The sequence below is a fragment of the Gracilinanus agilis genome, chromosome 5, assembly GCF_016433145.1.
Source record: "Gracilinanus agilis isolate LMUSP501 chromosome 5, AgileGrace, whole genome shotgun sequence".
NCBI lineage: Eukaryota > Metazoa > Chordata > Mammalia > Didelphimorphia > Didelphidae > Gracilinanus > Gracilinanus agilis.
Window position 1 is genome coordinate 196,249,882 of NC_058134.1, and position 15,214 is coordinate 196,265,095.

The 15,214-nt window shown below is 40.7% G+C and overlaps 1 protein-coding gene across 1 annotated transcript in view; it reads right to left on the minus strand.

Moving 5' to 3' along the window:
• Positions 1–976: 976 nt before the first annotated feature.
• Positions 977–15,214, minus strand: part of VWF (von Willebrand factor) — a 211,659-nt gene continuing 197,421 nt past the window's right edge. Inside the window, exons 47-51 of the mRNA XM_044677836.1 lie at positions 12,786–12,884; positions 10,486–10,614; positions 9,170–9,209; positions 2,483–2,580; positions 977–1,327 (exon numbers count right to left, since the gene is read on the minus strand). Of these exons, the coding sequence (XP_044533771.1) occupies positions 1,139–1,327; positions 2,483–2,580; positions 9,170–9,209; positions 10,486–10,614; positions 12,786–12,884 (555 nt within the window). The 3' untranslated portion in view covers positions 977–1,138. The remainder of the gene's footprint in view (positions 1,328–2,482; positions 2,581–9,169; positions 9,210–10,485; positions 10,615–12,785; positions 12,885–15,214) is intronic.

Below are 15,214 nucleotides of genomic sequence, written 5' to 3' on the forward strand. Positions count from 1 at the left end.
AGGCACCTCTCTTCTGCTTCCTTGGGTTTACAGTCCCAACCCTGAGGTAGGGTCCAAGATATGTAGCTTTTTTCCTTGATTTTTTTCTCATGCCTATGGAGGCTGAGTGCTATTCCTTAAGTAACTTGGAAAAAAAAGAGTTGGGAGTGAAAGTAAGGAAAAGTTTCTAGGTGGTGGTTGGGTGGAGGCTTCCATGTGGTTCCCAGTCATCAAATATTTTCCTGCCCTTTTTCCTATGTCTAATAAGTCATGTGGCCACAGTGAACTGTATCCTATGAATAAGAAAAGCCCAAATATAGAATATGAACAGAGCCATAGATCTTTAGATTTCCTATAATTTTCCAAAAATTCTTTTCTTTTTTTAATAAACGCTTACCTTCTGTCTTAGAATCAATACTACCAGTTCCAAGGCAGAAAAAATGATAAGGGCTGGACATTCAAGGTTAAGTGACTTGTCCGGGGTCTCACAGCTAGTATCTGAAGCCAGATTTGAGCCCAGTTCCTCTCAACTCCAGGTCTGGCACTCCATCCACTGAGCCATCTAGCGGCCCCAATTTTTCAATAGTTCTTCGCTCTATCTAATCATCTTCTAGTTTAGATTCAGATTCTAATTACTGAGCTATAACTCTTGCCCTACCCCCCAACTCACCCAGCACACAGAGCAATGGAGTTTTTTCAAGATGAGTATACACACCGATGAGACTTGGACAAAACCGTGTGGCTGGTACCTTAAGCATAGCATTACTACTAGACAAAATATTCCACTCTCTGGCTGGATAATCAGTGGGACACCTTGCCTTCCTGTAGGTTTAAGAAAGCAGATGAACAGATATGGACTGTTTTTGCTACCATAGCACCACAAGAGCCATAAAGCTTACATACAGACTACAAACATGTCACACTCAAGCTTAGTTTCCTTTAATTTAAAGTCTTTCCCAAAGCAGTCCTACAATGTCCAAGAAGAGACATCAAACCCTTTGCAAGACAAGGTATGTGACTTTATTGTGGGGTTATGATGGAAAGGAGACCTCTGTACAGAAAGGCTGAGAAGCAGTCCCAAAGACGTAATGAGGAACCAAAGGCTTGGTTTCTCCAGCAGCAAGCAAATACAGGTCCCCTTCTGCACTGCCAAAGAGCTTCAAGTGGCGCATTTCCGAGGGGAACATTGGCACTTCAAGGCATTGAAAATATCGTGGTACACAACGGAACCATTGGTACATTGGAGGGGGACTGTCACAGGCTCTATCTGAGTTGGCGAGCAGCATGAGCACTGGTCTTGCACACTCTGGGCATCGATGGAATAGATGGCCTTGCTGGGACATTTGCCCTAAAACAAAGAATATTTAAAATAAAGAACAAGAAAGCATCTGAATAATGATTATAGCATCCGCAGAGAGGAAGGGCGATTTGGCCCTTGGGAAGATTTTTTTGTTCATGTCCAATTCTTCGTGACCTTACTTGGGGTTTTCTTGACAAAGACACTAGGACAGTTCTCCTTCTCCAGCTCACTTTACAAATGAAGAACTGAGGCAAAGAGGGTTAAGTGACTTGTCCAAGATCGCACAGCTAGTGAGTGAATAAGCTTTCAGAGAAGGCAATACCTTTCCCAGGAAAATGGAAGACATCTATCCTGTCTCTAAAGATCTCTGGAGAAAGGCACAACCTTCTTCTTTCACCCATTTCCATGTTTAATGTCTGGCAATATACCTCGCCTAAATCCCTCTTGAGACAACATAAACTTTGTTCTACTCTCTAGAGCAGTGGCTCCAAAACTTATTTGGCCTACCGCCCCCTTTCCAGAAAAAATATTACTTAGCACCCCCTGGAAATTATGAAACTATTTATTGAACTCAGAATAGAATGTAATACAAAAAAAGTGTAGCCATCCCCACCCCACTGGATTGCTACAGCACCCACCAGGGGGCGGTAGCACCCACTTTGGGAATCACTGCTCTAGAGTCATGGAGAAGTGTGTGCCTTCACCTTCCATAAATAACCTTCCATTGTTTTCAAGGCAGTTACTAAGCCTTCACTCTACCCATTCTTGAGGACCCAAATAATCCTAAGTACCTTAATTTTCCATCAGCCTTATCTGCCCAGCTTCTCACTTCCATTTTCCACACAGTTGTGAGCCTTGCGGGCAGCTAGGTATTTCAGTGAATTGAGAGCCAGACCTAAGAGATGGGAGGTCCTGGGTTCAAATCTGGTCTTCTAGCTGTATAACCTTGGGCCAGTCACTTAACCTCCATTGCCTAGCCCTTACCACTCTTCTGCCTTGGAACCAATACACAGTATTGATCTTAAGATGAAAGATAAAGGTTAAAAAAAAGGTTTAAAAAAAAAAGAAAAGAAAGAGCTGTGGCCCTTGTTCCCTATAGTGGTAGTCAAGTGAGGATCTTTTCTCTCTCTACCCCCACCCCATGATAAGATGGAGAGTCCAGCCAGGTCTCTGAACATTACAGCACCCCCAGCCTTGCTTTACCTCACAATAATGGATATTGACTTCCACTTCTGACTTGCAGGTTCCAATCTTCACATATTGTAATTTAGCAGTGATATCTTTGCATTCACGCTCAATACCTAGAAAACAGAGACAGATGGAGAAAGTTAAGTCCTTGGCAATAAGCTACGCTGCTTCTGGAGGAATTCTGTATAATCCTTCAGATGAAACTTCCTTCTCTACAATGGGACAAGGTAAATGTCTCTAATTCTTCGAATGAATGAATGAATGAATGAATGGACATTGATTAAGCATTTAATATATGCAAAGCATTGTGCTAAGTGCAGGGGAAACAAATAGAAAAGTCAAACCATCCATAATCTCAACGAGATCACCTTCTAACAGGAAGACAACATATTTAGAAGATTTCAACTATGTCAGAGGTCTTTTGGGTACAGAGGCAAAGCAGATATTAATGCATCTTCTTTGATATCATCTTCATTGATGAAAGTCTACTTGTTGCTGATAAGGAGCCCTGACAGTGCTAAGGACTTCAGGGGTGAGAACAGTCTCCTCCAGGTTCTGAGGAGGCAGGACCTATATTACTAGGTCACATCTCCACATCCCCTGGATAATAACTACAAGAATCAGGCTAAAAGAGGCTTTAAGCCAAGGCAAAGACAGGACAAGTCCACTTTTTTCTTTGCCTTCTTGAGGTAAATGGGATTAGTCTTCATTTTCTTCAATTGTGGACTAAAATAAACCTAAGTCATTCCTCTCCCTTCATACTTTCGATTGCCTTCAAAACTTAATAAACGGGGGCAGCTGGGTAGCTCAGTGGAGTGAGAGTCAGGCCTAGAGACAGGAGGTCCTAGGTTCAAACCTGGCCTCAGCCACTTCCCAGCTGTGTGACCCTGGGCAAGTCACTTGACCCCCATTGCCCACCCTTACCAATCTTCCACCTATGAGAAAATACACCGAAGTACAAGGGTTTAAAAAAAAACTTAATAAACAAGAGATATAAATAAGAAAGGAAGAAGGAAAAAGCAAACCATTCCAGTATATTTGCCAAGAAAACTTCAAATGGAGTCACAAAGAGTTGGATACAACTGAAATGACTGAGCAACGAATCAGCAAGAAATCCACCCATAGTTGAACTTGGAATCTTTCTTGGGCTCTTAAAGGTAAGCTTTGGGGGTGGCTAGGTGTTTCAGTGGATAGAGCATCAGGTCTGGGCTTGGGAGGACCTGGGTTCAAATCTGGTCTCAGATACTTCCTACCAGGGTGACAACGGGCAAGTCACCTAACTCTGATTGCCGAAGCCCTTACCACTCTTCTGCCTTAGAATTGCCATTTCTAAAGTGGAAGGTAAAGAAGGGATTTTTTTTTTTAAAAAAAAGTGAGCTTTTGCCTTATCCTGTCTGGAATCAGGCTACCACACCTCTTCCGAGCCATTTCCAAACCACCCACCTCCCCTCTCCAATTCTAGCTCACCTTCATGTGTTGACTACTCCCCTATTCAAATGGAAGCTCCTTGAGCACAAAAACTGTATTTACTTGCCTGTTTTCATATCCTCAAGCTTTACAACAATGCCTGACCCTTAGTAAGAATTTAATAAGTGCTTTTCATTCACTTTATTCAGTCAATAAGATTTATTTCTTAAGCAGGTGCCAGCCACTCTGCTAGGTTTGGGGAGGATTAATGTTAAAGTAAGATGATCCCTCCCTCATGAACTATATATCCTATTACATTCAGGGTCTCTGAAACAATTTTATTCAATAAATATTTGTCAAATGCCTTCTCTGTGCCCAGCACTGTACTAGACAATAGGGCAGACAGGAGCCCCTAAAGAGCCTTCCCCTTGGATATCTGAGCTTTCCAGAATTGCAGGTCTGATTTTCCACTATCTATGGCAGTGATAGTCAACTATGACATTCTATTTGCCTTTGGAAAGTCCAGGATTTCATAATCTAAAAACAATATATTCATCAGAGAATCTAAGAAGGTGAGGTTTAATAGATATAAATGTCTCTATTAGAGATAAAATGTCTGGCCCTTGATTTCAACAAAAGGATATATTCAAAAACTTATTTTATGCAGAAGTTTAGAATGGAGGAGAAATATTTGTTCATGCAAAAAATATTGGGGGGGGTAGTGGAATGTAGGTTAAATATGAGTCAAGTGGGTGATATTGTTTTCCCTAAAAAGCTGATAGAATGTAAACTATAAATGTTTACTTATATGTTTATTATTTATATAACATATGATTATTACATATATGTAATTTTATATTTCATACAATGTTTATTTATATTTATTCAAAATAATAATAGATAACATTTATATTGTGCTTTAAGGTATACAATATGCTTTTAAAATATCTTATTTTATCCTCACAACAATGGGAAGGTCAAGTCCAACTCTTCATGATCTTATTATATTTGGGGTTTTCTTGGCAAAGATACTAGACTCGTTTTCCTTCTCCAGCTCATTTTACAAATGGAGAACTGAGGCAAAGAAGATTAAGGGACTTAACCAGAACCACACCGCTAATAAATATCTGAGACCAGATTTGAACTTAGAAAGAGGAGTGTTCCTGACTTTCAGTTCAGGTACTCTACTCACTGTGTCACCTACTTTTCCAAAGGGATATTAGGTGCTGTTATTATCACCGTTTTACAGAAGAGGAAAGTGAAATATAGTAGTTAAATGACTTATCCAAGGTAATAAAGCTATAAAAATATCTGAGGCTAGATTTGAACTCAAGTCTTTCTGACTCCAGGTCCAAAGTTCTAGCCAGTGTGCCATCTAGCTGCTTCTAAAAGAAGCAAATGGCCCATGGAGGCGGGAGGGTGGGGAGCATCCTGGGTAATATACTTTCTCTACTTTTCCCTGGTCACATCCCATCTGCCCCATTTCCCAGAGGACACTGACAAATAGGAGCACATTTTCAGCAGGGTAGAAAGATCAATGAAGGAACTAGACAGAGATCATGCCAGACAAGGATGTCAGAAGGAACATAAAATGTTTAGCAGAGGAAACACAATAGCTATTTTTAAATGCAGATATGCCTTCCATATCACTAGGGTATATGCTATGTGTTGCTTTAAATGAAACAAATTTGAAGATAATAATACCGAACATAACATACAGGTGATACTATATCTCACAGTACATACATTTTAAACATTTATAAGTTACTAAACTTTTTAAGACATTTCTACATTTGTAGTCTTTGTGTGTCATTGGCTGGCTTTCACATTCTTTTTACAAACTAACTTTTTAACTTATTTTAACTTTTAAAAAGAGATTGTGTGTATTTATGGTATTAAAAGAGAAAATATGTTGAGATTATGTATTGGACACCCATTTATACATTTGTGCATTTCTAAATTTCTTCTGTGTCATCTGCAGCTTTCATAAAACTCCCCCAAAATTCCCATTTAATTTCTTATGCCCACCCACGGTATATTGAAACCACAATGAGGAAAGTCTCCATGGGGAAGGGATACTCATATTTGAAAGAGGGGTTAGACTGGTTTTTCTTAATTTAAGAAGGCAAAAGTAGGAGCAATGAATAGAAGGTTCAAAAGCAGATTGAGAAAAAAAAATATCTGAACAAAAATGGCTCTCCAATAGTGGAATGGATTGCCTAAGGCAATAGTGATTTCTGCCTCACTGAAAATCTTCAAATTGAGGCTGGATGATCCATTGAAGGGCATCTTACTGAAGCATAAATTGAATTTAATGACCTTTGAGGCTCCTTTCAATTCTGAGATTATTACGATTCCTTTTTACTAGTTCTAAAAATAAGTGTACCCCAAATATAAATAATATCACCCCTCAATTTATATAGAGATAGCTCACTGTGGTACAATGTAGAGAACACCAGGTCTGGAGTCAGGAAGACCTGAATTCAAATCCAATCTCAAACGCTTCCTAGCTGTGTGACCCTAAGCAAGTCACTTAGCCCAGTTTGCTTGAGTTTCTTCATCTGTAAATTGAGCCGGAGAAGTAAATGGCAAAACACTCAGGTATCAGCCAAGAAACCCCAAATGCCATCCCAAAGAGCTGGGCACAATTGAAATGACACAATAGCAATAACAATATTCCTCAACTGATGTGAAGGTAGTGCAGAGTCAGCTCTGGCCCCAGAATCAAGAAGACCTGAATTTGAGTTTACATTCAGATATATGTTAACTGACCTTAGAGATCATCTGGTCCAAAATCCTCATTTTTCAGTTTAGGAAACTGAGGCCATGTGAGGTTAAGTTAATCATCTAAGATCACAAAAGCAGTGCCAGAGGTGATATTTGAACCTCAAACCTCTGACTCCTAATCTAGTTCTTTTACCAATCTGTTGTGCTGCCTCCCCTGCAAGACTTTGAAGAAGGTAACTCAGAAAATCTAGGTTTCCATTCACAATAATATGATTATCTCCTGCTTTCTATGGTTATATGGTCTCCCTTTTCCCCTTTCTTATTCTTTTTAGGTTTGATCTTTTAAAAAATTCAATAAAAAAATTCTTAGTTTTTTGTTGTAAATAATTTCCCTTCTTAGCTAAATAAACTATAGGATTTATCCATGGAGAATCAAATGCCTCATAAGGTTTTCTATCTTTTTTTCTTAATATATGAATTTTAAAAAGGCAAGGTGAGGGGAATAGAATAATAGCTTTAAAATTTTACTTTCCAGTTTGGTGTTTGGTTACATTACTCTCTGTGGCTATCCCTGAGTTTGCCATCTCTAATTTGTTTTTTTTTAAACCCTAATTTATTTTTTAAACCCTTTTTAAACCCCTTTTAAATACTTTCTGTCTTAGAATCAATATTGTGTATTGGTTCTAAGGCAGAAGAGTAGAAAGGGCTGGGCAAAAGTGACTTACCCTTACTCAAACAGCTAGGAAGTGTCTGAGACCAAATTTGAACCCAGAACCTCCTATCTCTGCACCTGTCTCTCAATCTACTAAACCACCCAACTGCCCCCCTGCCATCTCTAATTTATAATCTTAATTCAGAGTTATATTGCACATCATAGTCTACAAAGCACTTTCAAACTTATTTGATCCCCATAATAGCCCTGAGAAATAGAACAGACTGCTAAAATATCCCTTTTGCAGATGAGGCAAGTAGGTTCAGGAAAGTTAAGTGACTTGCCCAAGATCAAAAAGCTAAATCTATTCCCCAAAGTGGCTAGTCCCCAAAGTATAGGTACTAGAAATTCTATAAATGCTTGTGATGAAATGGGCAATACTAAAATCTATTTCTAAAGCTGCTATAAGTTAAAGGAGAATCGGTTTAAACAAAATAGCTTCCCATTCAGTGAGTAGGCAATACTAAGGGATAGATAGATATGGCATAAACAAAGGTCACAGAACTCTTAGGATGATACAGGTGTTCATTGGCTTAACACCAGAAGGTTTTTAAGGACCATACACAAAGCCCTTTCAACCTATAAGGGTGTGTGTGTGTGTGTGTGTGTGTGTGTGTGTGTGTAGGTGTGTGTGTGTGTACACCTCTGGACTTTTTATAGGTCAAGATCCCCTAAGGATGGCTGACCATTTTCCCCATGAACATTCCAGGGATGACTTTGAGAGTCAGTCATTCAGTCAGTCAAAAAGCATTTATTAAGCACCTACTATGTGGCAGGAGTTATGCTAGACTCTAAATACATAAGGGCAAAAATAATCCTTACCCTGAAGGAGCTCATAATCTAATGGGAGAGGCATGTGAACAATTATGTACAAACAATAGACTGGATAAATAGGAAATAATCTGCAGAACAAAGGTACTAAATTGAGAGGGATTGAGAAAGGCTTCCTATAGAAGGTAGGATTTTCGCCGGCCCTTGAAGAAAGTCAAGGAAACCAGGAAGCAAAGATGAGGAGGGAGAGCATTCCAGGAATGGAGAAAGCCAGAAAAAAATGCTAAGAGCTAGAGAAACTGGGTTCCTAGAATTGAGACTTATGAACCTCCTCGACACGTTGCCCATTTCATCACAAGCATTTATAGAATTTCTAGTACCTATACTTTGGGGACTAGCCACTTTGGGGAATACAAAAATATGCATATCACAGTCCCTACCCTGAAGGAATTAACAGTCAAGTTTGAGAGAGAAAAATAAAAATATAACATTATAAAACAATGTATGATAAGGAATAAATGAATGCAGTAAATAAATTCTACAGGAGTTGAGGGGAGGAAGTAACCATCAGGAAAGGCTTCTTGGAAAAAGTAGAATTTGATCTAGAAAAGTTGGGATTCCTGGTTTACAAAGACAAAAGATGGAAGGAAGTACCATGAAGGAAGACTTCTTGGAAAGGGTAGAATTTGATCTAGAAAAGTTGGGATTCCTGGTTTTACAAACACAAAAGAAAGGAGGAAGTACCATCAGGGAAAACTTCTTGGAAAGGGTAGAATTTGATCTAGAAAAGTAGAGATTCCTGGTTTACAAACACAAAAGAAGGATTTGGAGTCAGAGGACCTAGGTTCAAATTGAGGTTCTTCCATTTATAACTTCATGTGACCCTTTGATGACTTCATGCGAACTTAAGGAAGTCATTGACCTTTCCATCTATAAAATGAGGGGATTATACACAGAGGACCGGCCTTTAAGGTCCTTCTAAGTCTAGATTTATGAACATCTATTTCTAAGGAGCAGCACCCCCTCCTCCCCGCTTCATTTCGAAGTGTCTTGAAGACTAGGGCATTAAGAAGAGTCATACTCACATGTATCACAGCAGGTGCCTTGAATTTTCACAACTTTACCCTGGAAAGACATCACAAGGTCTCATATCAGGCACAGCGAGCACATGCCATCCAAATAACCAACAAGAGTTTTAAAAGAATTTTATCTGTACAAGAGCACAATCACAGAAGTGTCTAGACCCAGTCGTTTCCACTGAAATCCCTCTTCTGGGTCTTTTTTCATTAAACAAATTGATTTCCCCATCTGCAAATGTGAGAGGCATAGATCACCTCATAGGATTCGGTTTAGCCAATCTGGATTGTCCTGATTTCACTTTGACCACCAAAGTCATTATCCCAACCAGTCTAAAACCCTTTTAAGCTGTTACCTCCCAACTTGAGGAGCATGGGGATAGCCTCCTTCAAAGAAGCTTCTTTATATCTGTAAACATGCACACACACACACACACACACACACACACACACACACACATACATATATATGAATAATAAGCATCCATGTGTACATGCATGTGTAAATGGTAGAGTGTGTAGGAAGGACAAGTCCCCCAAATGGCCTTAATGTCTCACAGTTGTTCTTTATAAAATTGGGCCACTGGCACATCTGGGAAATTGTACCTGAGCCAGGTTGACTACAGTTCAAAAGATGGGGCAGGAATAGGATTTTCTTAAACAAAACACATCATACTCAGTGCTTAATAAATGCCTTCTGAAGGATTGATTGTATAAAATATAATAAAAATATTTCAGGGATCTGACTGCTTTGGTGTGGGTGCCCCTCCACCATGGTAAATTGAAGCCTCTTCGTAACTCAGGAGAAAGTCTTCAAAAATGCAGCTGGGTGGCTCAGTGGATAGAGTGCCAGGTGCAGAGAAGAGAGATTCTGGGTTCAGATCTGGCCTCAGATACTTTCTAGTTGTGTAACCCTGGGCAAGTCACTTAACTCATTTGCCTAGCCCTGACCACTATCCTGCTTTGAAACTGATACTAGTATCTATTCCAAGACAGAAGTAAGGGTTTTTATTGAGGAAAAACAAACAAACAAACAAGAATGGCTCTGGCCAAAAAACTCATTACTATGTAGCCAACCCGGTGATGAGCCTTTCCAATTTACCATGGTGGAGGGGCACCCACACCAAAGCAGTCAGATCCCTGAAATATTTTTATTATATTTTATACAATCAATCCTTCAGACGGCATTTATTAAGCACTGAGTATGCACCAAACACTATGCTAGGTGCCAAGAAATCAAAGAGAGAAATAAAATGATTTCTGCCCTCAAGGAGCTTGCATTCTATATGTCAAAGATGGAACTCCTATTCTGAGTTATGACTTACCCCACCAGCCAGACACTGCTGTTGGCTAAAGGGTGGACACCCGGTGACTCTCCGTTCCCAAATAAACTCTCCTTTCTCACTGATCCTGCAGTAGTGGCTGTCGCAGCCATCCTGGACAGTCTCGTTGGCCTAAAAAATAGTGATAGGAAGTGAATACAGGGAAATTCTAAGGACACTGTCAGGGAGAAGACAGCCCAGCCCTGTGACCCTGCTTACAACCATATATTAGCTCAGAGAGAATTCAGTGGAAATGTTTACAGAAATAAATATGACCAAGGGAATGAGAGTGAGCCCAAGCTTGGAAACCAGAAAGACCTACATTCAGGTGCCAGTGCTACAGCTAATTCACTATGCACAGGGTTGTGTAAAGGTAGAAGAATATGGGAATTGTTCTTCCCCATTTAACTGGGTTAAATGAGCCCCAAAGAGCAGGGGAGGTAATGAGTGATGTAGTGAAGATTAGAACTCATGCTCTGTTCACATCAACTGATTATTTCCTTTGAAAGGACTGAGTTTGTTCCTTTCAGTTCAATTTTAAGCAGCTCATCTTAGAATCTTAGCATAAGAAAGCACCCCCAACAGATAGGAACTCACTCTACAACTTCTTCAAGAATGATCTCTGTCCTCCACTTGAATATTTCCAGAGATAGGGAACTCACTACCTTATAGGACAGTCCATCTCACATTGGGGCCAGCCCTAATTATAGGGAAGTTTTTCCTTATGTCAAGCCTAAATTGGCCTTTCTTCACCTCCTACCCATCCTTCTAGAATTGTCCTTTGGGGTTAATCAACATCAATTTGTCATCTCTCTTCTACATTATACCCCCTCAGATTCTTCAAGCCTCCTATCATTGGATTACTTGGAAAACTTTGTACAACAATAACAGAAAGAGCCTGGGGAAAGAAGGTGTTAAACAACCAGCTTTTGGGGGGAGGTGGGGAAGGATGTCTACACAAGACACTGTTAAATTTAATCTACATTATTAACATTTCCCCTATGGCTCCTTAAACCTAGACAATCAACAAGGAAACAAATCAAGTTCTAATTTGCAATGCTTGACAGTTTCCAAGGTGTAAATGCTCACATGAAAATTTAACAATTGGCTCCCATGAGCTTCCAATAAAAGTTAGTTTAAGTACATCTTTGATTGTACTTTACTCCACCCTCATCGGGCTTTATCTGAAGTATTATTATGTCTTGTTTGGGGAGCCACAGTTTAAGAAGGGCACTGATGAGTCAGAGAGTGTTTAGGGTGGTGAAGAGCCTTGAGTCCATGTAATATGTGTGCTGTTCATCCTTCGTTTATGAAGACCACCAGTGAGTGACATCACAAGGTAAGGTCTTGACTTCCACTTGAATTGGATTTAAATGAGTCAGAGTTGTACAAAGTCATCAGCTTCATCCTCTCTCAAAAGTCAGGGCAGCTGGTTATGGCCTGGGATGCAGTGGATAACCTTGGCCTCTTCCATGTCTGACCTAACTCTGAGTGCTCCACAACACTTGCTTCAATCACCTTCATGGCCTTTGGAACAAATTGTTCTCATTCCTCCATTCCATCCTTGGGGTAAACGCTGCCCCTAGCTCACCTACAGGTTTGAGATCTGTTGGTTACCCTCAGTTTTGAATCATCTGCCAAGATTTTACCAATGTATGGCCACTGTGCGTGCTACAGGCTTCTTGGTCACCAATGAGAGATGAGTGAAAGGTAAACACCAAAGGTAGAAAAGTAGCCCTAAAAAGGGCTCAATAAGCCCTCACACCAGAAGTGCTAGTCCTCCCTGAATACCCCATATACCATTTCATATTAGGATCATTTGAAGGAACTGGGCATATTGACCCTGGAGAACAGATGGTTTGGAAGTTGCCTGGGAGAGGAGGCAGGAGTAGAGGTAGGGATTGGGGGGTGAGGTGGGGGGGGGAGAGATTAAAGATGATAGCTATGTTCAAGTTTGCACCTATGGGGCAGAACCAGGAGTAATGGGCAGAAGTTGCAAAGAGAAAAATTTTAGGCTCAATGACAAGAAAAACTGATAATTAGAGCTGACCAAAAGTGGAATGGACTGACTTGAGAGGTGATAGATCCCCTCTCCCTGGAAGTCTTCAAGCAGAGGCTAGACAACATTCATTGGATATCCTTCATTTATGAATTGAACTAAATAGCTACTAAGGTACCTTCCAACTTCAAGTTCTTTAATTGAACAAAGTTCTGCTTAACTATCTTTTTAAAAAAAAAAAGGTCTCAAAAAGGGAACTAGATGAAGACATGATACAAAAGTCTTAGGTTTAGTTTATACTTACCTGAAGTGCCATGATCCTTCCCCCTCTCAGTTGGATAGTACAGGCAACAGGCAGACACTTCCCACAGCAAGAGCCTTCTACCTTCTCCTCCTTGTAACCCTGCAAGCAAGAATAGGGCAGCTGCCGTCATTCTCCCTGAAATATCCCAAGAGTAGAAATGCCCCTTCCAGATGGACTAGAAGCTCCATGGGGCAGGACTAAGTCTTATTGATTCTGTGACCCTCAGCAAAGCACTTTACTTCTCAATGCTCTAAGCCTGTGATGCCAAACCTATGGTAACATGTGCCAAAAAGGACACACAGAGCCCTTTCTGTGGGCACGCCTGCAGTCACCTGCCAGGGTTCATTACTAGAAAGCCAAAGGGACTGGTGAGGGAGCTATTCTCCTCCCCCTCTCCATGTGCCTGAGGACATTTCTCACTTTACCCACCCCTCTGCCCAGCAGTCCAGTGGGAGCACTTATTCCCTCCCTTTTCTGGGGTAAGGGGGGGGACAGGGAACAAGGGGGAGGACAGGATGTGGCACTGGGTCCCTGAGGGGAGGGGCAGGTATGGCACTCTGTCTGGGGTAGGGGGTGTGGCACTCCATCTCTAAGAGATTCACCATTACTACTCTAAGCAAGTCTCTTAAGACTGAATTATACTAAAAGTGCCAACCTTCCATTGGTAGAGGAAGTTTCCTCATTCAGAAGTTCCCTCTACCAATGAAGTCACAGGTCCAAACCCTATCCCTATCACTGTGCCCTCCTAGACCCAAGCCATCTACCATGATTCTACCTCTTGCCATGGGAAATATTACTACATGATCCTATGACTCCCTAAACCAAAATTCCTTTCCCTGGTCACAACTTCCCTCACTGTTATCTCTCCCTATTAGAATGTAAGCTCCTTGAGAGCAAGAACTGTCTCAATTTTTTATCTGTATCCCCAGTGCCCAGAACAGTGCCTATCACATAGCAGGTACTTCATAATTTCTTCATTCATTGATTCATTCACAGTACTGGGCACACAGCAAGAGTTGTGTTGAATGCCAACTGAATGAATGGATGAGTCTCAGCTATAAGCAGGCTGGCATCATGGAGGGAATCCAAAGTAGAAAAGCTTGCTCCAAAAGAACCTCAGAATGCAAGAAAAGCCTGTTAGAGAGTGGAATGAAACCCAAACCATCTGGTAAAGGGATGATGCCCCCCTAGAAATGTTGAACTGATTCCCAAGTCAGGGTAAAATAGCAATTATCCTGGGTCATGAATAAATAATCCAGTCAGAAGGGGCATAGATCTTAGACTGGTGGTGCAGAAGGGGCAAACACTAAACAAAATTGTGGATTTGACCAAATTTGACTTTGGCATTCCCTTTCCTCTTTTACTTCTTCTTCCTTACCCCTAGCTAGTTAGGTCCCCAGTGGGAACATTCTCCCTGGTTGTTCAACAAAGTCCATTTAAGGGGTTAATTCATCATAAGATCATAACTATAAAGCTAAAAGAGACCTGAAGAGGTCAACTCTCTCATTTTTCCAATAAGGAAACTTCTGTGACCCTCAGCAAATCACTTTACATCTCAGTGCTCTAGGCTAGTGATGGGCAAACTTTTTAAAGAGGAGACCAAAGGAAAGGAAATGCTCATCTGTTGGTCTGTCTCCAAGGCAACTCTTTCCGAAGTTTCATTGTATTGTATCCACTCATTGTATTCGTCAGATTAGGAATAGTGTTGCTGGGCCAGATAGAACATTTCAGGGGCGGTATCTGGCCCGTGGGTCCGTAGTTTGCCCATCACTGCTCTAAGCTATTCTCTTAAGTCTCTGAGTTATAGTAAAGGTGCCAATCCTACATTGGTTGAGATTGTCCTCATCCAGGAGTTCCCTGTACCAATGAAGTCATAAGACTTCTTCTAAGAGGAATAACTTAGTATGGCTTGCCCAAGGTCACATTGTTAGTAATCATTCAAAGAATTCTTATTCCTTCTAACTCCTAGATATTTCAATAAAGACCTCAAGACCAAAAAGCTTTCAAGACTCCAGTGAATTAAACTTATGGTATAAATGGGGGCCACCGGGGGCAGCTGGGTAGCTCAGAGGATTGAGAGCTAGGCCTAGAGACGGGAGGTCCTAGGTTCAAATCCGGCCTGAGACACTTCCCAGCTGTGTGACCCTGGGCAAGTCACTTGACCCCCATTGCCTACCCTTACCACTCTTCCACCTATAAGTCAATACGCAGAAGTTAAGGGTTTAAAATAAAGAAAAAGAGAGAGAGAGAATATGCTATAAATAGAATGATCATGTCAGTAAACTCTTAAATAAAAAAAAAACTAAGTGAAGAGAGAGGTACTTGGGTTTCTTTATAAAAAATAAAAATAAAAATAAAAATAAATGGGGGCCACCCAGTCAGATAATAGGATGGTTATTCCTCTATAGTAATCTTTGTCATGTCACCTG